Genomic DNA, 26,719 nt, shown 5'->3' on the forward strand with positions numbered 1-26,719 from the left:
AGAGGACTGGAGTATTTTTCCAGAAAAGACATACAAAGACAGGTACATGAAGAGGTGGTCAACCATGAAACTGCGTATCAAAATCACAATGCAAGATCACCTCACACCTATCAGAATGGCTATTATCAAAAATGCCAAGAAGTAACACATGTTGGTGAGGATGTGGAAAAAAAGGGAACCCTTGGGCACTGCTGGTGGGAATGTAAATTAGTGCAACCACTCTGTAGAACAGTATGGAGGTTCTTCAAAAAATTAAAAATAGAATTACCAAGTGATCCAGCCATTTCACTTCTGGGTATTTATTTGAAGGAAAGAAAAGCACTACCCTAAAAAAGCTATCTGCACCCCCATGTTCACTGCAGCATTATTTTCAGGACCCAATACATGGAAGTGACCTAAGTGTCCATCAGTGGATCAGCGGACAAAGAAAATGTGGTGTATGTATATACAACGGAGTATTATTCGCCAGAAAAATAAAGGAAATCTTGCTACCCACAACAACATGGATGGACTATAATTGCATTAGGCCAAATGAAGTAAGTCATCCCCCACAAAACAAAACAAACAACAAAAAACCCAACCCACAGATACAGAGAACAAACAAACAGGTGGCTGCCAGAGGCAGGGGGTGGGGAGTAGACCAACTGGGTAATGGCAGTCAAAAGGTATAAATTTCCAGTTATAAAATTAATCTTGAGGATGTAAGGGTACAGCATGTTGACTATGGCTAATATTCTTTTTTTTTTTTAATTTTTATTTATTTATGATAGTCACACAGAGAGAGAGAGGCAGAGACACAGGCAGAGGGAGAAGCAGGCTCCATGCACCGAGAGCCCGACGTGGGATTCGATCCCGGGTCTCCAGGATCATGCCCTGGGCCAAAGGCAGGCACCAAACCGCTGCGCCACCCAGGGATCCCCTATGGCTAATATTCTTATCACAAAAAAGTCTGTAACTATGAGCAGTGATGGATATTAACTAGACTCAGTGTGATCAATCAAATCATTGTGTACGCCTGAAACTAACATAATGTTATATGCCAATTACAGCTCAATAAAAGAAAAAAATTTTAAACATCCAAATCACCTACCATCATCTTTTGTCCTAACACTGTGGCTCACATGAACTAGACTCTGCTTCAGCTTAGGATGATACCATCTTTGAATCAACAGTGCTTACTAAATGCAGTCAGATTCAAAGGTATCCAATATTCTTTTAAATGTATTTTTTAAGCGTGTGTGTATGTGTGTTTTACTTACTTACTAAGCTCTATGCCCAATGTGGGGCTTTACCTCACAACCATGAGATCAAGAGTCACAGGGCAGCCTGGGTAGCTCAGCAGTTTAGTGCCGCCTTCAGCCCAGGGCATGATCCTAGAGATCCAGGATCCAGTCCCACGTTGGGCTCCCTACAGGGAGCCTGCTTCTCCCTCTGCCTGTGTCTCTGCCTCTCTCTCTCTCAGTGTCTCTCATGAATAAATAAATAAATAAAATCTTAAAAAAAAAAAAAGTCACATGCTCCACCAACTGAGCCAGCCAGGCACCCCATATGTGTATTTCCTGTTGTAAATTACTAAGCTGGCAGTGCAGTTTCACTCATCTGTTAACCTTGATTTCTGCTGTCAGCATCCATCCTGGGGTCAACCCACAGGCCTGACAATTGAACCTGCAAAACTCAGACTGGGAGGCTTCCCTGTACCTGCTGCACCTTTATGCATCTTCTACTAGGAACTTTTACATTTGACAATTTTCAGAAAGTCTTTTTGGAAAACCTGAGTACACTCAGGGTTATTCTTCTAGATGCCTCAGCAACAGCCCTGCAAACAAGAAAGGGTTAAAATCATCCTCCCAAAGCAACAAAGAAGAAAAAAAAGCCCTACTACATACAGCTGAAGCAGTCTCCTTGCTTTCACTTAAAGCTCTCTCCAGGTCACTCAGACTTTCTAATTTGGTGCTTTTCTTCTTTCCACTTGGCAAGGGCTCCTTGAACTTTCTCTGTTTCCTCTTCAATCCCCAAAGGCCAATGTCACATCGAGGACACAACACCTAATGTGGGGGAAAGCACAACCAACCAATTAGACAGATTTCAGATAAAGCCTTATGAAGCCTCACATTAAAAGCCTACCTGTGGAAAGGATGTAAACTTCTTAGCATCTAACATTTTCTCTGTAACATGCTGCCCTGAAGCCAGAAAACTCCTCTACAGAGGAGGAGGGAGGGAGGGAATGAATTTTCACAAAAGAATGACTTTGATTCTAGACTGGATGAAATGTGATATATACCAATTCCAGTCATAGTGCACTACCAGTATCAGCTTTAAAAAAATACAAAAAGTACAACTATAGCACTTTATGAGAGGTGGATGAGACCATTTACCAGGCTTATTAAATGCAAATGGTGAATTATGGCCAAGGTTAAAAGTCCAATTTCAACACAGATTAAGGAACGTCAATGAGAAAAATGTTCTTCTTTAGACACTGAATGCTATCCCTAAATGTATCCAGATAACATTTAAAGGTTACACTTCACTGGAAGTTTAGAAGAATCTCCCTGGCTCTACTGAAAAAAATAACTCACAGAATGTAGACCAATCAGTGAAACCACCAGCTTTGAGAGAGAAGGGAATGCATGTTCTCTAAGCTAAGAGATCTAAGGTCTTGTAGATGGGCTGGTTGCAAACTTACCTCTAAGAGAGAATATGGAGAATTCTCAGTCAAGAATGTATTAGCAGCACATTCTTTCCAAGCCTGAACCTCAGCTACTAGCAATTCCAGTCTTGGTAAAGAATTCAGATGTACCGGGATAGATCGACCTCTTGTAACAAGTTCTATGAGTGTGTCTAATACTGGCACACGTCCTCCAACCTAATGAGTCAATAAAAATTGTACCAACTTAGAAAAAAGAATATTTATCTACAAAGTGAGAACAGCACAATTCAGAATAGGCCTACTCCATGATTTCAACATGTTAATTTCACAGAGATGGACAAAACTTGCCAGTTGACCAATTGCGGTGGGGTTAACATGTGTTCCTTTACTTAACACACACTTTAAAAGAACCTAGTTTGTGCTAGCCCCCAAGTGTACAGCTATGAACATGACATACACTGTGATCTCCTTGACTTTTAATGCCCTTCTAATTCTTTTTTTTTTTAAAGATTTATTTATTTATGATAGACATAGAGAGAGAGAGAGAGAGAGAGAGAGAGGCAGAGGGAGGGAGAAGCAGGCTCCGTGCCAGGAGCCTGACGTGGGACTCGATCCCGGGGCTCCAGGATCACGCCCTGGGCCAAAGGCAGGCGCCAAACTGCTGAGCCACCCAGGGATCCCCCCCCCCCTTTTTTAAGAGATTTATTTATTTACCTTCTAATTCTAAATTCACTTGTCATCTTGATCCCTATAGATAGGTTGAAAAAATTTCAAGAAAAATGTAATTTGCAATAACTCAAAACATTTTCACACTGACTTACGTCAATAAAAGGAACAATATTTTACTCCAATCCACCCAATGATAAAGTAACTCTGGGTAAATTATTCAGAAAACTAAAATGAGATGAAAAGTCCCACTGGTTTTCAAACTTTTCATATGAATTAAGAATTATCTGGAAAGCTTTTTTAAACCATTTCCTGGGCTCCTTCCCCAGATACTCGGATTCGGGTCACCAAGGAAGAGTCCATGAATTTGCATTTCTTAACAAGTTTCCAGGTGATGCTGATGCTCTTGGTACTGGGACCATGTTTTTGTTTTTTAAAGATTTTATTATTTATTGGAGAGAGAGAGAGAAAGAATGAACGAGGAGATGCAGAGTTCAGAGGGGCAGAGAAAAAGCAGACTCCCCCCTGAGCAGGGAGCCATTGTAGGACTCAATCCCAGGACCCTGGGATCATGACCTGAGCTGAAAGCAGATGCTTAACTGACTGCGCCATCCAGGTGCCCCTGGGACAATTTAAGAATGAGACACCCAAACTGGAAGAAGAAATAATAGCGTAGAATGGGAGTGGGGAGCACTGGTGATACTCTAATACAATGGTAAATCTTAGCTTCACTAAGTAGGTCATCCAAACATATCTCCTGATGTGATGCAATACAAAGTATACAGTATTACCTGATATTTTGATATTATTCCAAGCAAAAAATATTTAACTTCAACCCATCAACTCTTTGAAATTAACTTCTAATTTAGAAGAAATACAGAAGATAGAATACGCCACAAAGAAATAACCAGACAAATCCAGAAGACAGAGCTTACCACAGGGTAACTTCTAGACAGTGACATGAAAGAAAGGAGGTAGGGAAGAAAACACCACAAGATTCAAAGAAACTTAAAGACGTATGTCAGTTAGGGGCAACACGTGGTCATGGACTAGATAAACAACCAGAAGGGACATTTTTGGGAAAATTGGGGAAAACTGAATATAGACTGGGAACCTGATATTTTACTGCTTTTGATATTTATTCTTACAGAATCAGATCTATAAGGGCGTTTCTACTAGACACTTAAAAAAAAAAGATGACTCATAAAATACATGTGATCTACATGCAATCTTTAATATTTAATTTAGAAATAAATGGATACTCCCTATGTGTAAAGCAGAATACTGAATAACATTGCAAAATACATAATCCACTAAATATGAAGAGGCTCCATGTTGTCAGTTATATTTCTCCATTAGTCCTTTAGTATATGATGCAAGTAAACACCAGGCTATTATTTCAGGAATGGACAAAAACTTGCTTTTCGTCCCTATGGGCACTACTGAAAACACATTACCTAAGTAGTAAATACCTTACAAAATATGAACAGAATAAGCCTATCCAGAAATATGTGCTCTTTCTGATTTCACATGCTTATCTCTCCTTATTGCAAAGACCTCACCTCACCTTTCTGGCTGCTAGCAATCATAAGTGAAAAGGGGGCCTAGGACATGATCAAAACTAATCACTATAGTTCCAACTACCATTAACAAGAGCCTGTATCTAAAACTCTTATTAAGAAAGTTTACCGGGGAAAAAAAAAAAAAGTTTATCAGGATGCCTGGGTGGCTCAGCAGTTGAGCATCTGCCTTTGGCTCAGGGCGTGACCCCAGGGTCCTGGGATCAAGTCCCACATTGGGCTCCCTGCAGGGAGCCTGCTTCTCCCTCTGCCTGTGTCTCTGCCTCTCTCATGAATTTAAAAAAAAAAAAAAAAAAAAAGTTTATGGACACAGTAAATACTTCCCTTGGTTTGTTCTCTGGCTAACTGGAGTTTACTCCTTACTTATGTAATATTATTTATCAAACAATAATATCTTCTCCCCGCCCCCTTTCTTTAAAGATTTTATTCATATATTCGTGAGAGACCCAGAGAGAGGCAGAGCCACAGGCAGAGGGAAAAGCAGGTTCCATACAGGGAGGCTGATGTGGGACTCGATCTTGGGTCTCCAGGATGACGCCCTGGGCTGATGGGCGGCGCTAAACCGCTGAGCCACCCAGCGGTGGCTGCCCTTCTCTTCTCTTTTAACTAGAATAGACAACCAGATGTTTTGTTGTAAACAACTGGCTAAAACTGTCCGATCTGCCATTTCTTGTTAGTAAAATTAATCAATTAGCACTACTTAGACAAATATTGAGAAAACCAGATAATATTTTTTATTCTTAGAATCCAATGGCTTTGGACACCCAGGTGGCTCAGTCAGTTAAGCATCTGCCTTCACCTCAGGTCATGATCCCAGGGTTCCAGGACTGAGTCCCACACTGGGCTCCCTGCTCTGGGCGGCAGGGGCGGGGCAGGGGGGAGCCTCCCTCTCCCCCATGCTCATGTTCTTTCACATGTCCCTGCACTTTCTTGCTCTCAAATAAATAAATAAAATCTTTAAAAAATCCAATGGCTTCAACAAAACAGAACTTGAGACTCAAGAATGAGATCAACTAAATTTTTAAAAACCTAGCCCATTAAATAATTCAAAGATCTTTTTTCTCAAGAGGTCCATAACACCTACTGATTTACAATGAGTACAAAGATAAAGACACTCCCCACCAACTTTTCAAATGACATTATCTAGCTACAACTGGGTAAATCACAGAATGAATTTGGTCTGTACCTTAATAATGCTACAAGCAACTTTAACTCCTTTTTTAATGTATGGGCAAGTCATCAGGTAGGACATCTAACATAGGATCATATATACTTAGTGCTAATTACTTTGGAACTTAAGTTTCATTTCTTTTGTAGGGGTGGGGAGGCATTTTTTTTTTAAAGTCACTACATGGTGAAAGATTCTGGGCTTTTGGGCCTACATTCTCATTGTAATCATGTAACCAGATTCACTCAATGTGCTACTCTTGATTATCTGTTCTCTAAGTTGTTAAGCCAACAAGAGAAAACTGTACTCAAAGATTTAGAAACTACCTTTCTCCCACAACTTCCATCTTTAGCTTTTTCTTTGATCCTTAACCAAGTAACTCAAGTTTGTTCAGAGAGGATCCCAAACTCCCAGAGAAAGTTGGTTGACTTATCTAAACTCTAAATATTTGAGCCAACTGGTCAGGATAATAGATGGGTGAGTATATCTACATAAGGTTGAACAAAATTTTTTATTTGGCCAACCGAAAACACCGAATCTATGTGGTGAGATCCAACATAGTACCCTCCTTTATAATTTTTTAATTATTGCTTTTCATTGATGCACTTATACACTCAAGACACTTTTTTCTTAAACCAACCTGCAGGGCCTCTACATCCTGAAGCCAGTCCCTGGCTCTCTGCACTGAGTCTTTCAGAGCTACACCATTTGGCAGATATGCGGGGATCTCCTCAATCTCCTTAACTGCCGTAGCAAGGCTGTTCAATGAATGCCGAGGTCTAAAAAAATGAAATATAAGAACTACTTAACATTTTACATGGTGGTTCATTTTTCTTAAGGTTTACTAAAGAAACCAGAAAAACCATTTCAAAGGAAATTCTGTATAAATAATTTTTTCAAAAGTCAGTAACTATTAGATATCAAGTTAACGAGTTTCAAATACATGCGTACAATTTAAAAGCTTCTAAAATAAAGGAAATGACTCAGTATTTAAGTTCTGCTTATTCCTGATTTTATGCTGCTATAACCACAGACTTTTCATTTGCAGAAGGTAACTTAATGATTATTTACTGTATTGAATTACATATACTGTCAAAATTCATATAGTTTCACCAAGAAAACTTAGGATAGCAACATTCCAAAAGCATAGTATCAAAAATTGCTCAATGACCACTATTTTAGGATTACAAAAGTATGTCTGTTAACTATGTATTTTTTTTTTGTACTTTATGTTGTCCATCAGACTAATGAAGAGCTGTCAGATGAAAGCAAAATTAAGGGAGCGACTGATCTTTCTCCCCTCAGTTTGCCTGAGTCCAGTCAAATCTCTCCAACACAAGTAAGATGTCCTGAATCACAAAGAAACAAAAATGTACATTCCTATTTCTGATGGTAATTACTGGCTATCTTCATTTTATAGAACGGTGCATATTAACTTTCAGACATTTTCAAGACTCCTTGGGAACTTATTTAACTGTGAGTTGAAATGGTTTTCCACTTGTTTGTAAAACTTTTTTCTTCTCTCAAAGATGGTATCATTGGGGTCCAAAGAAATTTCATTAAAACAACTCCAGAAAAGGCAATTCCACTTGAATCATTCATTTCACAATCAGTAAAGTACAAAAAAATTAATATTCTTTTACCTAAGTTCCAAAGCAATTCCAAACATCTCAGCTACTTCTACATGTGTTCTACACTTTCTGCTGCAGCTTCTGGACATTGGTCACATACCAATCACTGTGCTCTAATGCTCTTAGATGGACATATCACTCAACCTTCCCCAAGAGAAAGGTAGATTTGGTTTTTTACCTGGCCTTGAGAAGACTCTTGGCTTTGTCATCCCAATGCTCTGACACTGTGAGCAGTTCCTGAAGTCGGGCCATCGCTTTTTCCACGGCTGAATATGGGGCCAGACCCACCCCTAGGTCTATGAGACGTCTCATATCATCTAATGTAAGGGAGCTGGGGTCTAGGCAAGCTTGTTGCACCTCTTCTAGCCAACGGGCCTGCTCCAGACGGGTACGCATCTCAGCAAGCTGTGGAAGTTCAACATCAAATTCAAAGCTGACATCTAGCAAGTCTTGCAGCTCAGCAGCACTGGGCAGTTCCTCAGAGAGCAATTTCTGGCTATGCTGTTGGAAATCTTCTACACGGTTCAAAAGATCCTAAAAAAACACAGGTTGTTGTATCAAAATACTTATTTTAGTAATTTGGATTCTTTCATACTCAGAATCTTCAATACATATTCAATGTGACCCTCTTCCCTCTCATAGGATTTTAGCAATAGTATGGGTAAATGAGATAATATATAAGCCAACTGACAGCTAAACGAAGTGACTATAACAGACCTTTTACCAACTGCAAGGAGTAGCAAGTGGTTACTTTCAAGGTAAAAACTTCCAACTTTATCTCTCCTTTGTAGGCCTATTACAGTCTCTTTATACATATACACCAAAAAAAAAAACACTCCATGGGTATTAAAAACATCTGCAAATGTTTGTATAAATTAACCACCCAAGATGATGACTTAACATGTCAATTGAATTTATTTACAAAATATAGGATTACCAAAGTACTTTCCCACACATCCCTCTGTAAGTGTTACCTTTAGCAAAGGTGTTTGACTGAGGACACATGGAAGAGCATACAGCTGTGTCACAAACTGTCGGAGCTCATTCACTGTCAACTGATTTTGGGATTTTCCTCCACCAGATCGGTATCTATAAAAACAAAGGCCCAAGGAAGCCATGAGAACATGATATATTCACCGTTCCCAGATTCAATGTCACAGGAATACAGGACAGAAGGAAAAACCAGTCACAAAAGGTTTCAAAGTTTTGCCACCAAAGAGTCCAAACTCAAACAGAAGTATATACCTAGTTTGCCTTTTGCCATTAAGCAGCTGTTGTGCAACAGAGGCACACTTCTCTGCATCCTGTGTGACTAAGCGAAGGTGACGCAAAAGATCATTGTCTGGGAATTTCTTCATTTCGGATTCTTCAATTAAAGCCTTAAAGCTGACAAGGCCTAGGAATAAAGAAAAGGTCATCTTTTCTGTTATCATTATGTTTATTATGAGTGGTATAAAATATAGGAGGAGAGTTTGCTTTTATACCTTATCTAAAGTATGATTATTAATAAATTTGTTCCCTTGATTGGTCTTTTTTGGGCAAGGGTAGAGGGTTTTACTTTTATTTATTTACTTTTTAAGTTTTATTTATTTTTATGTAATTTCCATGCCCAAATGTGGGGATCAAACTCATGACCCTAAGATGAAGAGGAGCATGCTCTTCCAACTGAACCAGCCAGGCACCCCTTTAGAGTGTTATAAACAAGTGCCTAGAGTTGCTCTTCAATGTGGAAATGTTTCAGAGATGGAAAACAATGGACTTGTCAAAACAAGGCAAATGCGGATCCTCATTATTGCACATACCACTCCTTTCTCTTGCACTTTGTAAATGATGGGAAAGGAGTTGTAACTTTCGAGGTAATAACAAAAGACAGAAACTGTGACATTGATTAGCACTAAAAAGTAATCAAACAAAAAAGTGATTAAACCAGAGACCCCTAATTTAGTAACATGCTACCTTTATCTTAAGATTTAGGTTTTATAAAAGGTTTTGCTAACATTCTATATAAAACGTAAAATATTGTTTCTGAGACCAGAGGTGTAAAGGTCATTCCATTTTCTAACAAGATGATCTTTGTTACAAAAAACACGATCCTGTACAATTCATCAAGATTTTCCTCTGATATAGGGTATCTGCCTAACCCACTCATGGCTTTAAAACTTTCTCTGCTAACTCTCCAAAAGCCTGGCTGCAAACGGGGGAACTAAACAAGGACAAAGTCAGATTGTTTCAAGTAATCTGTTTGTTGATAACTATGTTAGCTACATTATGATCAGTCCCAATTTGCCAATCACCAAGCCACACTGTATACCACATACTTTTCTTTTTGTTAATCTTTGCCTCCAAAGCTTCATTCACATTCAGGGCCCATTCATTATAAGATTCTGCGCGAAGCTTCAGTGCATTCATCATGGGGTAGAGATCATCCAGAGTGTATCTATACCTGGAAACAGGATAGCAGACTTAGTTTTGAGATATTTGGGTTTGGAGAAAATCATACATTTTATGCTCAGTATTTCAACCCTAGAATAGAAATATCACTTTATTAAAGATTCAGGGTTTTCCATAATAAAGGTTATTCTTTCTACTCACCTCAGTTTATATTTATAAGGAGGACAGGAACACAATTCTTTTACATGATGCAGGCAAACAAGCAGGCCAGGTTTACAAGAACAGGAGATGGCAGACATGAAGCATGTGGTTTTACATTTTATACACTGACGCTCATCATCCGGTAACAGCTCAAAATCCATTCTTTCCGAATCAATTACTCCCTAGAATAAAGTATATTTTAGAGACCTCCAAAGGATAATATAATCCATCAGTCCCCCAAACACATAATAGTTGAGTTTAGGAAAAAAAAAAAAAAACGGGTGGGGGAGTAGGGCGGAGCCCCACCAAAATAAGAGTGCATGTGTGGAATACAAACTAACAATGATCTAGCAGCAAACATGGGCAGGTAAACTACCTCACTTGTTTGGGGAGAACCTCTTTTCGGACAAGGTAGATCCTTATGTTTGGCCGTTTTGGTCAGTATGAAAATAGTTATTAATAGGACTGTAAACTACTAAGATTTATTACTCTTTGTGCTACTCCAAATTGGCCCTATCCACACTTTGGGTATAGATGATAAGAGCAAAAGAACTGCATATACTTTCTACTTCAGAGGAAATATTAAATAGGACTTCAGAGTTATACCCCTAGAGAATCCATGAAAAGAACAAAAATAAAAAAAGAAAGATGAGAAGATTATCATGAAGGGATTATTGAGGGGTAGATGCTGAGTAGTCAATTAGCTTTCACACATAAAGTTACCTAAAGGGTATTATTTATCTGAAAATGTTAGAAATATGTACAAGACACTAAAGTCATAATAAAGCATTTCCTAATTGAAACAATATCAAGAAAAATGAGATCTTAAACCAGTAAATTTCAAACTGTAGTTTGCAACAGCTAGAGAACGCTCCCTAGGATATACGTTTTGTCACTGAAAGATCAAGCTTTGACCACCTTTTCTCCTTATCTAAAACTAGATCCAAATCTAACTGTGAGAATGCCAGAATCTGATCAAGTCACTTTATGAACCACCAAGCTCCTTTGTTTTACTGTTTTATTCTGTATTTTAACCTTTTGACCATTTTACTTCCTGCTGATGACATGAACCAACAAAGACAGAGGAGAGTAAGGAAACCGCTAATCAATGAATTTTCCTTTTAAACTGGAACTGATCATTAAAAAGGACTTCGAGATAAAAATGGTTGTAACTTTACTTTAAACTAAGATTAAAGACCAATTTTATGGTTCTTAGTTAAGAATGAATCATATACATCTCACTCAACTTTGTCAATTTCCACATTTGGGAAAAAATTTTCTCAAAGTTCCACAAATGAGTTACCATTATTGATATAAGGCCATGTTAAGACACCTAAACCATACCCTCTGGGCATTGTTTTCCCTAACTATAAAATATAAGAAGAAAGTGAATAAGCTTGCTGTTGGTCCATAAAAGGCTTCGGAGAGCCAACATTCAAGAGTTATATCTAAAAAAGTCACACTAAAAAAAAAAAAAAAAAATCCAATGTGACTCTTTTTGCAGATACCACTGTCCCAAAACAATCTACAAAAAAGCTAACAGAATACTGAGTTTAGCAAGGTTGCAGGACATAAAAAGTCAATATTCAGAAGTCAATTATATTTATAAATACTAGCAATAACCATTTGAAATAAAAAATTTTAAGGTATCATTTATAATAGTACCAAAAAACAAAATATTTAACTATAAACCCAAGAAAATATGTGTTAAGATCCATATGCTGCAATCCACAAAAAAAATAAAAGAACTCAAGAAGACTTAAATAAATGGTAGATATATGATGTCCACGAATTGGAAGAGTCAACATTGTTAAGATACCAATTCTCCCAACTATATTCATGGATTTAATGGAGTCCCTGTGAAATCCTAACAGGGTTTTTGGTAGAAATCAGTAAGCCAGTTCTCAAATTTATATGGAAAGCAAAGGAACTAAAATAGCCAAACCAATTTTTAAAGTAAATGAATTGGAGAACACACTATCTCATTTCAAGCCTTATTACAAAGGTATAGTAATCAAGATCATATAGCAACAGCAAGAGAATAAATGTATAGGTTAAGAGAATAAAACAGAGTCTAGCAATAGACCCATTTATATGCGGTGAATTGATTTTCAACACCAAAGTGCCAAGGCATTTTAAAGGAAAAAGAATGGTCTTCTCAAGAAATGGTGCTAAAACAATGAGACATCTTTTTTTTTTTTTAATATTTTATTTATTTTTTCAGAGACATAGGCAGGGGGAGAAGCAAGTTCCATGCAAGGGGCCTGATGCGGGACTCGATCCCAGGACCCCGGGGTCACGCCCTGAGATGAAGGCAGATGTTCCGCCACCGAGCCACCCAGGGGTCCGTCCCACAATGAGACATCCTTATGCAAAAAAAGAATAATCTCAACCCACACCTTGCACCATAAATAAAAATTACTTGAGATGGATTAAAGATTTACATGTAAAACCATAAAACTAAAAAATTCTAGATGAATAAACAAAAGGTCTTTGTGACTTTGGGTTAGGTAAGATTTCTTAGGTACATAAAAAAGATGCAGGGGCACCTGGGTGGCTTAACAGCATCCAACTCTTGGTTTTGGCTCAGGTTTGGCTCCTGTCATGATCCTAGGATCAGAAGATTGAGCCACACATCAGCAGACAGTCTGCCTGAGATCCTCTCCTCCTCCGTCCCTCCCCCAATCTCTCTCCTCTCTAAAATAAATAAATCTCTAAAAAGATGCATAAAAGATGGGACGCCTCCGGGGGGCTCAGTGGTTGAACCTGCCTTTAGCCCAGGGCGTGATCCTGGAGTCCCAGGATCCAGTCCCACATAGGGCTCCTTGCATGGAGCCTGCTTCTCCTTCCTCTGCCTGTGTCTCTGCCTCTCTCTCTCTCTCTCTCTCTTTCTCATGAATAAATAAAATCTTTTTAAAAAAAAAGATGCATAAAAGAAACAACTGCTTAATTGAACTTCATCAATTAGAAAGACACTGCTCTGAGAAAAAAAAAGATAAGCAACTGACTGAAAGAAAATACTTGCAGAACACTCATTTGATAAAGGACTGGTATACAGAATGAATGGAAATCTCACAACAATCCAATAAAAAAAGGGGGTGGGCAACAAAATATATGAACAGACGCTTCACTGAAGAGATACATACACAAGTAGTAAATAAGTACATACATGATAGGATGTTCAGTAAATCAGTGGCCATTAGAGAAAATGAAAACCAAAATGAGATATTAATACACATCTATCAGAATGGATCTTTTTCTTTTTCAAATATATTATATATTTATTCAAGAGAGACACAGAGAGAGGCAGAGACACAGGCAGAGGGAGAAGCAGCAGGCTCCTCGCAAGGAGCCCGATGTGGGACTCCATCCCCAGACCCTGGGGTCACAGCTTGAGCCGAAGGCAGACGCTCAACCACTGAGACACCAGGCATCTCCAGAATGGGTCTTAAAGGAAATTAGCCTAAGAAAAGACTTCTTAAAATGAGATTAATGTAAGAATTTTACTAAGTAATATCCAGAGACACACCAATTGGGATTCCAGAAATCTTACCAATTTACGAACAGTTTCTCTTAAAGCTTTCTCATCCTCAATCATAATGGCCATATCTTTCTGAACAGTTGAAGCCACTACGACATCTAGTACATCAGCCTTGGAAGCCATCTTGCAAATCATCTCATCATGGGAAAATACACAATAGCGGTGAAGCAAGCGATAATGCTCCACACACTGTCGGCCTAATGGCAGCTGTTTCAAAAGACAGAGGATAATACATGACATTCATCTTTCTTTCTCCTTTTTATTTCCAAAGACTTCTGATCATTATCACATTACCAAAGAGCATATTCTGGGTCATAATATTTATCAACCCTATAGCCAGACTCTAAGAGGCCTTGGCCCTTTTCTAGCCTTTGCATCTCAAAGCTTTGGCATGTCAGGTATCTAATTAAAAAGTAGTTTAAAAAACCCAATGTATGGTGGTGCCTGGCTGGCTCAGTCAAAAGAGCATGCAACTCAATCTCAGGGTCATGAGTTCCAGCCCCACTTTGGGTGTAGAGATTAATAAATAAAGACATTTTTTAAAAACCCAATGTATTAACAATGTGTCAATGTTCAGTGTACAATCTAACTGGACATGAGAATTTACACATTTCCTGAAATAACTATGCTGACTTAAACCTGCTTCAGGGAATTAACGATGCTCTAAACTATATAACGGAAAATAATTTCAGGTACAGGTAGTACTATTACTCAGTAAAGCACTGAAACAAGGTTATAATTCATTAGATTTAACATCACACACTTGAACTAGATCTTTTTATGTAAAAGAAAAGTATTAATACCAATATAAAAATTCCACCTTACAACTAAAACCAAATGCATCATTAAAAATTGCTGTATTATACATTAAATTTAAACTAGTGTTACACAGGCTTAAGACTGAATGAACTTTTTGTTACAAGTTTGCAATGAGATACTGAATTTTCCCAAAATGTAAATCAACAGACTCATTTATTCATCAAGTCTCACTTTTACAGAAGAAAAACTTATCAGCTGAACTGAGCAGTGTGTTTAGTCAGTACAGGCTTGATATGTGGTGCCAAGTGCTTTACCCCACTGTGGGTGGTAATCAATTTGTAGACCGGCCATTTGAGGAGCACCAGGTTTAAGCAACCACACACGAAAGCTTCTCAAGTGTCATATACTACACTTCTGTAGGAAAACAATATATTCAAAAAGGCTAAGTCATAATTACATACCCAATCGACAGTGCAGAAGTTAACAGCCTCAGCAAAATTAAAACCTTGATTAAAACCACTGTGGTAGGCTCTTGGAAATGTAATCACAAACTCCCCAGCACACTGATTAGTTCGGTAAACCTAGAGAGACAGAAATTGGGGATTTTTAGTGACATTCGTGAAAGACAATCTGGACACAGACTATCAGATGATATTCCAGAAAGAGAAGCTTTCTTCTAATTACAAGTGAGCCAACAAAAAGAATTATGGTAGAATGATCATAGAGATACTCTATTCGGCCACAAGATGGAGTAGTATTCCAGACTATGAGGGTTGATTAGGATCTAACTAGAAAACACGGATTTTACTACAAAAATTGGCTACATCCAGGTTTAGGACACATCTAAATATAACTACAATTACGAGTATTCTAATATTATTATACCAAATTAGCATCTTTTACCACCAATTAATGAAATTCCACTGTTTTTCAAGTATGTCATCCCATAAAGAGATCTTATTATAGCCCTCAAGCTTACCTCCCTCCAACAATTCCTTTTCCTACCCCAATTCAAAAAAACACCTGTATTAAGGCAGCAATCTCTTCGATGTCAACCTTAGCAATATTTTTCTGGATAGGTCTCCTTAGGTAAGGGAAACAAGCAAAAATAAACTCTTGGGACTACAGCAAGCTAAAAAGCTTTTGCACAGCAAAGGAAACAAACCATCAATAAAAATGAAAAGGCAAGCTACTGAATGGGAGAAGACATTTGCAAATGATATATCCAATAGGGGTTAATATCCAGAATATATAAAGAACTCATTTAAATCAACACCAATAATCATCATCTAATTGAAAAATAGACCTGAATAGACATTTTGCCAAAAAAGATATACAGATGGCCAACAGGTACATGAAAAGATGCTCAATGTCCCTAATCATCAAAAAAATGCAAATCAAAACCACAGTGAGAGGTCTTCGCTCATCTATTAGAATGGCTAATAACAAAAAGACAAGTGTTGGCAAGGATGTGGAGAAAAGGGGACGACCTTCGTATACTGTTGGTGGGAAGTAAATTGGTGCAGCCACTGTGGAAATATGTGTACCCCTGTGTTCAATGCAACATTATTTACAATGACCAAGATATGGAAACAATCTAAGTGTCCATTGATAGATGGGAGTAAAGACATAGTATAAATATACAAAGGAATGTTTGTATATTATTAATACTCCGCCATAAAAAAAAAAATCTTGCTGTTCACAACATGGATGGACCCAGAGAGTATTATGCTAAATGAAATAAGTCAGAGAAAGAAAATATCATGATTTCATTTTTACGTAATCTAAAAAACAAAACCAGGAACAGACTCAAATATAGAGAACCAACTGGTGGTTGCCAGAGGGGAGGGGATTGGTTGGCATGGGCAGAAAGAGATTAAGAGGTACAAACTTCCAGTTATAAAAAAAAAGTAATAAAAGTAAGTCACAAGGATGAAAGTAGAGCATAGGGAATATAGTCAACAACGACCTGGTGACAGATGATAACTACACTTACTGTAGTGAGCATTTTGCAATATATAAAACTGTCAAGTCACTATGATGTACAACTGAAACTAATGATGTCAACTATACTTCAATAGTCTTTTTAATTAAAAAAATCCTTATTAATCTAGGCACACAAATCCTCAGATTGAATTTACGAAATAATTAAATATCATTTCAATATATCTTTCTACATCAACAGTTGTTCAAAATGTAGTTCCCAGACTAACAGTATCATCACCAATTGGGAACTTGTTGGAATGCCAATTCTCAAGCATCACCCAGACCAACAGAACAAGAAACTCTGGGGACGCCTGGTTAGCTCAAAGGCTGAGCATCTGCCTTCGGTTCAGGGCATAATCCCACGGTTGAGGGATCAAGTCCCACACTGGGCTCCCGGAGGAGCCTGCTTCTCCCTCTGCCTGTGTCTCTGCTTCTCTCTGTGTCTCTCATGAACAAATAAAATCTTAAAAAAAACAAAACAAAACAACAAGAACACCCAAGAAACTCTGGGGATGAGGTTCAGCCAAGTGTATTGTCACCTGCCATTCAGGATTCAGATATAGTCAGAAGTTTGAAAACCACTACCCACCACACAAGTACAATCCCTTCTACTGGGAGTACCTCCTCCCTTCCACCCCAAATCTGCCAAAAGTATTCCTTATTAGAGCTCCAAGTCTTATGAGTTCAAATGGTCACTATAGGTCCTTTCTAATTCTCCACAGAGTTAAAAGGTCAGCTACCTTGTTGACACTACTGTCAAACCACACCACCATGCCATAATGTGTGTAAACATTATCTGTCGTTTCCCTTAAATTGAGAGCCCTCAAATGCACAGATTCACTCATGTTATCTCTATGGCCCAGAATCAAGCCTCAAGGGTTCCTCAACTTAATAATGGAAAACCATGGCAAAAGGTCTCATTTAGGGACAAGTTACTTATAACAAATCAGAAAGCTCAATCAATATGAATGGGAAAACTTCAATGTGGAAAATACCAACAACGAGGAGATGATGGCATTTTGGGAGTTACTGATCATTATTTTTTAAGCTATTGTCCATAAATAATTTTAATCCCTCAAAGAAAAAACCTTTGCATCTGCCCTCATTTACTAGCCTATGAACCCCAAGGCATGAAGTTTAGGTCACATCATCAGGAATTCACTTTAGCACAGAAAATGTTATCATTCACATCTGGTCTCATAAAATATCTTCAGAGCATTCTCCAACAGGAAGCCTATATACAAGTAAGTGTCACTTTGTAGAGGAGCATCAGAGGCAATATCAGCAACAGCACCTTTCAGTCTAGAATCCAAGCTCAAGGACTTGAAATTAATTTTCTCGTTAGGGGCACATGCCTTCAGCTCAGGTCATGATCTCTGGATCCTGGGATAGAGCACCCCGCCCCCCTGCCACAGCCCCCAGCCCCTGCCCCAGGTCCCAGCGCCCTGCTCAGTGAGAAGCCTGCTTCTCCCTCTCCCTCTGCCCCGCCCCTCCCTACTCAAGGACACTCGCACTCTTTTTCTCTCTCAAATACATAAAAATCTTTAAAATAAATAAATAAACAAGCTTAATTAGGGGCGGAGGTATAATATAACTATTATTTACTAAGCATGCAAATCATTTCAGTTTATCATTCAAAATTTAGTTCATATAGATTCCATAAATTATTTTTTTAAGTACGGACAGGGTATGAAGGATTCTGACACTAGAGTTTAGATCTTTTTTTTCTCTCTTTTTTTTTTTAGAGTTTAGATCTAATTGTAACAGAACCTAGACATTTTCACAGTAAATCATACAAATAACACCAAGGTTTTTGTTTTGTTGCACTGAAAGACTGAAGTTATAAGAAAGATTATAATTTAAAAAGCCTGAATTAGACACTGAAAAAGAAAAGGAAGCATCACATTTAATATTTGCAAAATACGGCTGCTTAGCAACCTAGTTATTAACCACAACAAATTGGTTTTTATGGTGTCCAAGGATCCAGTCTTATTGGCTTGCTGCAATAAAGTATCATATTCCACCAAACAGCTGCTTCTGCTATCTAGTTATGGTATGGGACACAGGTAACTAAACCAACTTCATAAAAAACTGAGTAACAAGAAAGAGAAGTGGTGGATTAAGCCTGAGTGCAGGAAGATTGACCCAGAACATACAGGCACTTCATGAGTCATCAGGGTATTGGGGTTCATGATGGTCACAAGCTGATGGAGAAGATCTGGCTGGGACACAAAGAGCTCTGGAGCTAGTTTCTTCATTACATTTTCTAGCTGCTCGGCAGCATACCCTGGGACTCCATACCAGGTTTTTGGCTCACCCCTGGAAACAGATCGTAAAAATAAATCAATCTTAAGAAATACAAAAACATGAAATTTCATTAGAAGAAAATCAGTCTGCAACTCTAACACCAACAAAATAGTTAACAAGCTGTATTTTTCAGGCCCTGCTTTGTAATATTATGCTACAAAGGAATGTTCAAACTGAGTGTCATTAGAAATGTGATCTAAACATATGTGATGCATTTTCCCCCTTCAAGTATAGAGTTTAAATATGAGACTTTCTATCTGAGGTCACTCTTCTCCCTCCCATTTTTATATGACTCTTTAGAAAATATAAGTATCTAGAATTTCTAAGAATATAAGGTATCATGCTAGCTACAGGGTATGTGGTTACCACAATTTCGTATAGCAACTGACAAGGGATGGCAACTCTCCATCTTCCTTTTCCCTTGTCCATTCTGACAGGCGAGGTTAAATCAAACACTAATAAGGCATTAGCATTTCTAAAGAGCTCTTATTCTTCAAAGCACTTTAAACTGTCGACCAATTATTCTGTAACATCCCTATGAGATATGGTAAATATAATCTTCATTTTACAGCTGGGAGCAATTGCCTAGGGAGACAGAACTGATGCTCCACATATATTTCCCAACTTGCTCTTTCTTGTGGTACATCCTCAAATTCCTTGTAGGGGCTTTTAAGTGAGTTACAGATCTTCAAATACTTCCGTACTTAGAAAAGCAAAGGATATGGAGGGGGTAAAAACAGATGTGAAAGAAGAAATGGTTTTGGCTAAAGAGTTTAAAAAGTTTAATTGAAAAGTCTATCTCTACTCTACCACCACACACGCGTGCACTGAAGAAGCCCTTTCTACGGTAATGACTGTCAGAATTCAGCACAAAACAAGCTGGCAGTCCCGGGGACCTGGAGGACGGTGGGTCCTATTATCCACCAGTTTACCCAGGGGTATCTGGGCTGCCAATGCCACGTGATGGGATTTCTCGATAGTAAAAGCAATGCTCAGTGCTTTTTAATCTTGCCATGAGTGAAAGCTTCTTTCACTAAAAGCTGTATATATATCCCCTCCCCAAAAACATGTTATACTTGAAAAACTGTGTGCAATTTCAGGGGATTTACGGATTTCCTAGGAATCTTTCAGAACCACTGCCTTTACTTATTAAGATGCTTATTTCAAGAATAGTGAAAACTTAAGGAAAAAATAGTTTGTTCCACTTCAGACACACTTAAAAAGCTTCTAGCCCAGCTTACATCCCATGCGTAGGTTACGAAGAACTTCTTACCAGTGCAGGTAGTTAATGGAGTAACTCCAGTGGTCTTCAATATGCCAACAGAATGAAGAAAAGCACATTCCCACATACAACCAAGGAAGTTTCATGCCGCATATATCAGCAGTAATGTGAGCAAGGACAGACTGCTCCATCACTGGCATATTGTTCAAATTCCAGCCACTATCAAGATATTCCTAAAAAGGACACCAAAAAGGTATAAAGGGTTAGCCATATCATGCTAACATTTTAGATTCTGAATGCTTCAAAAAGCTGGCTGAAAAGTCTTCAAAATAAAAAGGTTGGGGTCAGAGAAAAGGAGGGGAGACCACTATGCTAACTTCTTAGATGCCCATAGATTAGATGCTCAGTTTTGAGCTTTAATATAAATAGATTCATGTAGCATATACTTTTGCATTTGCTCACGCCCTTGTGTTGGCTACAGAGGAAATACACAGTATGAGTCCATTTATACCAAGTTCAAAAACAGGCAAACTAATCTGTGGTGTTGTAAGACAGGATAGTGGTAGTCCTGCGACAGGGAAGGTAGTAAAAGAGGGGAAGACAAAAGGGGAACTTCTGGGGTAAGGTTTGGTAAAGTCCTAATTCTTGTTCTAGTGCTGGTTACATGGGTGTATTCAGTTTGTGAAAATTCATCAAGATGTGCACATGATTATGTACTTTTCTATGTATCTGTTAGATTACAAAGTGGTTTAAAAAAACCTGACTTCCTACTAGGATAGGAATAGAAAACTTCCTAGAGGGGATCCCTGGGTGGCGCAGCGGTTTGGCGCCTGCCTTTGGCCCAGGGCGCGATCCTGGAGACCCGGGATCGAATCCCACGTCGGGCTCCCGGTGCATGGAGCCTGCTTCTCCCTCTGCCTGTGTCTCTGCCTCTCTCTCTCTCTCTGTATGACTATCATAAATAAATAAATAAAATTAAAAAAAAAAAAAAAGAAAACTTCCTAGAAGTTTGTTGTTGTGGCAAATGATAGATTTATAAACATTAAAATTCAAAGATAAATTTAGGTCTGGCCTCAATCCCTCAAATTTTCATTGGAAGGCGATACCAAGTTACAGACTAAAGACAAAGGGAGGTTAAGTAATCTCCCCATATCATCACAATATAGTTGAACAGCTGGGACCTGAATTCCTCTGTGGGCTCCTTCTGTTTTTCTCAAAGTCATTCAATATCTGGTAATCAGGGGCACCTGGGTGGCTTAGTCGGTTAAACATCCTACTCTTGGTTTTGGCTCAGGTCATGATCTCAGGAGTGCTGGGATCAAGCCCCGTGTCAGGCTCCCCACTCAGCAAGGAGTCTGCTTATCCCTCTCCCTTGCTTGTCTCTGTCTCATATCAATACATAAAGATTTTTTAAAATCTGGTAATCAGGCAGCCCAGGTCACTCAGTGGTTTAGCGCCTGCCTTCAGCCCAAGGCCTGATCCTGGAGACCCGGTATCAAGTCCCATGTTGGGCTCCCTGCATGGACACTGTTTCTCCCTCTGCCTGTGTCTCTGCCTCTCTCTCTGTGTGTTTCTCATCAATAAATAAATTAAATCTTAAAAAAAAAAATCCGGTAATCAAGAATGTGCTGAAAGTAGTCATAAATTATTTCGAGCCAACCAAATAGAATTTTAATTAATAATTCAAGTTCCAACTACATACATGTATGCAGTAGGCAGTAAGTACAGTAAGTCCTGTACTATGCCTTTTAGATAAAGATATCCTGAACTATTAGCTTTAAATACAGGCCTCTGCTTGAAAGAGAAGTGCCTCACAGCTAGAGCCTACCTCCTCTTCAGGTGAAAGTTTAATTTTCCCATCTCGGACAGGGAAGCCACTGCCAAATTCTTTTGAGGCAATATCAGCTCCATATTCTACTGTGACATCCTCTTCAATAGTGCTTACCAGTCGCCAAAATTCTTTCTCAACTAGTTCTGTGGGAACCATCTGGAAACAAAACAAGGAGGAAGACAAGAAACTGAATTTTTTCACAGACACTCACAAACTACCCATGACCAATCTGAAAAGATAAGCTAAAGGACAGAAATCACAGGACAGCACCCTAAGGAAAATTATAAACATAATGTTCCACAATTGATCCCAGGCAGTTCAGACATGGGAAACAATTTCTAAAAGCAATTTTATAACTAAAAGAGTTAAGTACTGATTAAGAATATATGCTCCTAAATCACCAACCTGACCACTATACTAAAAGGGAGTCAAGGAAAGCTAAATTCTGACATTCAAAAACTAGAGGTTTTTGTGGGTGAGAAATATAACTTGGTTGACTATTATACAGTAATAACAGCTGTGTTTGAATCATACTTCGTCCTTCGAGATGTGCTATAACACATTACCTGAGTCCATCCTTTCATTAATGACGTAGCTGAGAGTAATGCAGGCAACCATGATGAAAAAGAGCGCAAAATTGAACAAAAGGAGCAACTACTTTGCAGTAGCATGTAGTAACATAAAGAGCCACGAGACTGAGTGTCTAGGATCTATTATTAATCTGATGCAAGTTTAGAGAAAGGGAACTTAAATGCCTCAATATCCTCAAAGTCCTCATCTTCTAAGTAAAATAAAAAGCCAACCAAGGATAGAAAAAGAGAGGTCATATACGCACCACGACTAGTTAAGCAAACATACGGGGAAATCATACAATGTAAGGGGGGTCAAAATAACTGAAAGTCAAATAAAGTATAACTTGAATTTATAAGCTCATTAAGTAACATTTTAAATAACTTAACAGCTTTTGTCAGTACTATCAGGAAAAACAGGTTCACACATACATTATGGGTTCCCATAAATGATACAGCCATTAAAGTGGGGGAAAAGTGGATAAATACTGACCTCAGTAAGCATCCCAAGAAAGCAATCCAACTAAAAAGAGACCTACATGTGTGAAGGGTCAGCTATAGTACTTTGTTGGGGAGAAAAAAAAAAAAAACAGCTTAAGTGTCCAGTATTATGGCAGAAAACCATTCAATTCTGGTGTATTCACTTGATGCAATGTTAAATGCTGAATGAAAAATGTTCATGCTTCTAAGAGCATAAAAGAGAATTTAAAATATAGTCATCTTAAAGTTTTAAGATACCAACTTATGTGAACATAACAATATATAATAGGTTCCCAATGCACAGCATGCTGACTGGCACAGAGGAATCATTTAATAAATTGTGAAGTTTTCTTTAAATTAAATTTCTTGAACTAAAAAGATTCCTGATGATTTCCTTTATTAAAACATTGTTATTCCTGCTGTATGATTTGTGTGGCAAAGACCATCTTTAGAGAAATCAAGTGAAAAACCAGAATGCATTTTAATGTAACGTGGACTTTTAATACCACTAAACAAATTAAAGGTTTCACTGTTTATGATAACGATTATCAAAACTAAGTACCAAGGGAAATCGTCTTCATACACCTTTTTTCTAAAAGTTATTAAAATCCCAAATCAAAGCAGTATGTATGTACATACATGGACTGGCATGTTGAAATAATCAGATTTGAATGCATCCGCCATCTCCCCAAAAGTACGGAGGGTATAGTCTCTGGCTGCTTGTTCAAAGCCAAATGCTTCTTGTGGCTTACTACATTCCTGCCAAAAAGAAAAAAAAAGGTAAAAAGAATATTTTTACTTACATATAGTAATATTTTTATGTATTTTTTAAAAAACAGATTAGTAGAATTACTTATGTAGTATATGTTTAAAATAGAAAAGTCTGGATTGATAAAGATCAGAAGAACTGTTGTCTATCAATTGTGAAATCATACTATTTTTAAGTCATTCAGTCTAAGAATTTTTGCAAACACCATGCAATGCTTTTTGAAATGAAAAAAAATTTTTGGTAAAGATTTTATTTATTCACGAGACATAGAGAGAGAGGCAGAGATAAGGCAGAGGGAGAAGCAGGCTCCCACAAGGAGCCCAATGTGGGACTTGATCCCAGGACCCCAGGATCACACCCTGGGCCAAAGGCAGACGCTCAACCTCTGAGCCACCTGGGGTCCGCCCCCCCCCCCTTTTTTTCCTAAGAATAGTTAAAATTTTTTTCCTGCCTCTTAGCTTCTTGCATAGCTCGTGGGACTCACTGCCAAGACCTCCTTCCTAGTCAGGCCACTTTTTTTCATGAGCCTCACTGTTATCAATTGCTAAATCTAAAACCCAAAAGCAAACAAAAAGCATCCTAAAGGAAATTTTTTTTGTTTTTCGTTTTTTAAAGATTTTGTTATTTATTTATTCATGAGAGACACAGAGAGAGAGAGAAAGAGGCAGAGACACAGGCAGGCTCCACGCAGGGAGCCCGTCATGGGACTTGATCCCGGGTCTCCAGGATCACAACCCGGGCTGAAGGCGGCGCTAAACCACTGAGCCCCCGGCTGTGCCCCGAAGGAAATTTTCTTTTATTACTTTTAAGATTTTATTTATTTATTCATGAGAGACAGAGAGAGAGGCAGAGACACAGGCAGAGGGAGAAGCAGGCTCCCTGCAGGGAGCCCGATGTGGGGCTCCATCCTGGGTCTCCAGGATCACACCCTGGGCTGAAGGTGGGGCTAAACCACTGAGCCACCCAGGCTGCCCCCCCAAAAGGAAATTTTCTAATGCTATCTCAGCCATTAGTTCTTACCTGAGCCAAACACTTAGGACACCTCCAGTCTCCCTTGGGAACATCATGGAGAGGTGGGATCAAGCAAAAGGTGTGGTAACTGTCGTCACACCCATCACACAAGAGAAGCCGGTCTTCATCGTTGCCACTGCCACATAAGAGGCAGACATACAGATCCACCTGCAGCAATAAAATAGGTACAGAACCAAGGAGCATGAGCTACATTTGATTTTGTCAAATTCTAAGGATGCAACGGAGAAAGGCATAATCTAGTTTTTCTATCTTTCAAATGAAAATGTGTCACCCCCAGAAGAGGTATTCTAAATAAAAATGCTTCTTCTTTTATTAGAGATACTTTACAATGCTTAAGGCATTCCCAACACTAAAGTGTAATCTCAAAACATTTTCAGCTGTGTGGTTTTTTTAAAGATTTTTTTTTAAATTTAGGGGCGCCTGGGTGGCTCAGTTAGTTAAGCATCCAACTCTTGATTTTGGCTCAGGTCATAATCTGAGATCTCATGCCCCACTGACCCTCTCTCTCTTTAAAAAAAAAAAAAAATTAGAGAGAGAGAGAGAGAGAATGTACATGCATGGGAGGGGTAGAGGAAGAGGAGAGAGAATCTCAAGCAGACTCTGGCTAAGTACAGAGCCAGAAGTGGGGCTCCATCCTACGACCTATGAGATCACAACCTGAACCAAAATCAAAAGTTGGATGCTAAACCAACTGTGCTATCCAGGTGCCCCTCAGCTGTGTGTTTTAAGATTTGTTACTAAGATATCAAGCTTCTAGTAGCTTGGAGAACGATAATCTAGAAAAAGAACATGTTGGGCAGTAAATTTATCAGCTTAACCAAAACTAGAATTTATAAGGAAAAAAATTCAACTTTGCCACATTTAAAGGGAAAGAAAAATGCTTAATTAACCATATTAAATTCCTTTATATTTAAAAAAATAATAATAAATAAATTCCTTTATATTTTAATTAAGGGTTCATGGTTAACAAGTTCCTCAAATACACAGTAATACAAAGAAATACAAATAAATAAATACACACACACACATATTACCTACTATGGACAGAACTGTGGTCTCCCCAAATTCATATCTTACTGTCTTAACCTCCAGTTATCTCAGAATGTGACTATATTTGGAACCAGGGTCTTTAAAGAGGTTAATGTAAAATAAGATCATACTGAGTGGACCCTAATGCAGTATGATTAGTATTCAAGAAGAGATAAGGACATAGACAGGTACAGAGGAAAGCCATGTGAAGACAGGGAGAAGACGACCTATAAGCAAAGGAGAGAGGGCTCACGAAAAAAACCAACCCTACAGACACCTTGGTCTTAGACCTGCAGCCTCCAGAACGCTGAGAAAAGAAATTCTGTTGTTTAAGCCACACAGTCTGTGGTACTTTGTTATGGCAGACTAATACCTTGCAAACTAATACCATTACCCAATAAAATGGAAAGCTAAGAACTCAACTAATCCGGGAATCTTACTTTTTCAGTCTTTTTGTTGTAGCAAATAAAAACCTGGTTTCTGATCATTTTCTGATTGTGTTTTTTTGTTTGTTTGTTTTTTGCTTTGGTGGGGAGGGGGGGAGGAAATGATATTTATGAATAGAACGACGCCTAATTGGAATAATTCCAAATTCCAAGATAAAAAGCATTGTGGTCAAGCTACTCACTGAGCTCTGAGAAGAGGACAGAGAAGAAAAGCAACCAGATGTTCTGTAATGTCCTCAAGCCTTACTTTTCAGTTTCCATTTCAGTAAATGGCTGCCTAGTCCTCCAAGTTTTGCTGAAGCCTCCGTTCCTATCCCAACTCCTTTCCTTTTCCTTCCCTATCGTAAAGTTGGAAAACATCAACTTGATTTTTGATCTAGCTCTCAGCTCATTTGGAGGTGACCTAGTGATTTATGAACATTCCATATATGATCCAGCTCACCATTATTTCTCTCTAAACTGCA

General features: G+C 38.4%; 1 protein-coding gene across 6 annotated transcripts in view; it reads right to left on the reverse strand.

The window, feature by feature from the left end:
• The window catches only part of KDM5B (lysine demethylase 5B), an 82,153-nt gene that overhangs the window by 14,386 nt on the left and 41,048 nt on the right, over nt 1-26,719 (reverse strand). For all 6 annotated transcript variants that reach the window (XR_005988465.1, XM_041759235.1, XM_041759270.1 and 3 more), the window contains 15 exons: nt 24,769-24,927; nt 23,619-23,738; nt 21,928-22,086; nt 20,151-20,332; nt 18,727-18,889; nt 15,046-15,165; nt 13,838-14,032; nt 10,285-10,466; nt 10,011-10,135; nt 8,938-9,088; nt 8,667-8,781; nt 7,871-8,226; nt 6,702-6,840; nt 2,684-2,863; nt 1,887-2,045 (listed from right to left, as the gene is read on the reverse strand). Coding sequence is in view for 5 of the 6 variants with exons in the window: in XM_041759235.1 (XP_041615169.1) it covers nt 1,887-2,045; nt 2,684-2,863; nt 6,702-6,840; nt 7,871-8,226; nt 8,667-8,781; nt 8,938-9,088; nt 10,011-10,135; nt 10,285-10,466; nt 13,838-14,032; nt 15,046-15,165; nt 18,727-18,889; nt 20,151-20,332; nt 21,928-22,086; nt 23,619-23,738; nt 24,769-24,927 (2,505 nt within the window). In the remaining variant the exon portion in view is untranslated. The remainder of the gene's footprint in view (nt 1-1,886; nt 2,046-2,683; nt 2,864-6,701; nt 6,841-7,870; nt 8,227-8,666; nt 8,782-8,937; nt 9,089-10,010; nt 10,136-10,284; nt 10,467-13,837; nt 14,033-15,045; nt 15,166-18,726; nt 18,890-20,150; nt 20,333-21,927; nt 22,087-23,618; nt 23,739-24,768; nt 24,928-26,719) is intronic.

Source organism: Vulpes lagopus, chromosome 1 (assembly GCF_018345385.1).
Source record: "Vulpes lagopus strain Blue_001 chromosome 1, ASM1834538v1, whole genome shotgun sequence".
In the NCBI taxonomy this organism is placed as follows: Eukaryota; Metazoa; Chordata; class Mammalia; order Carnivora; family Canidae; genus Vulpes; species Vulpes lagopus.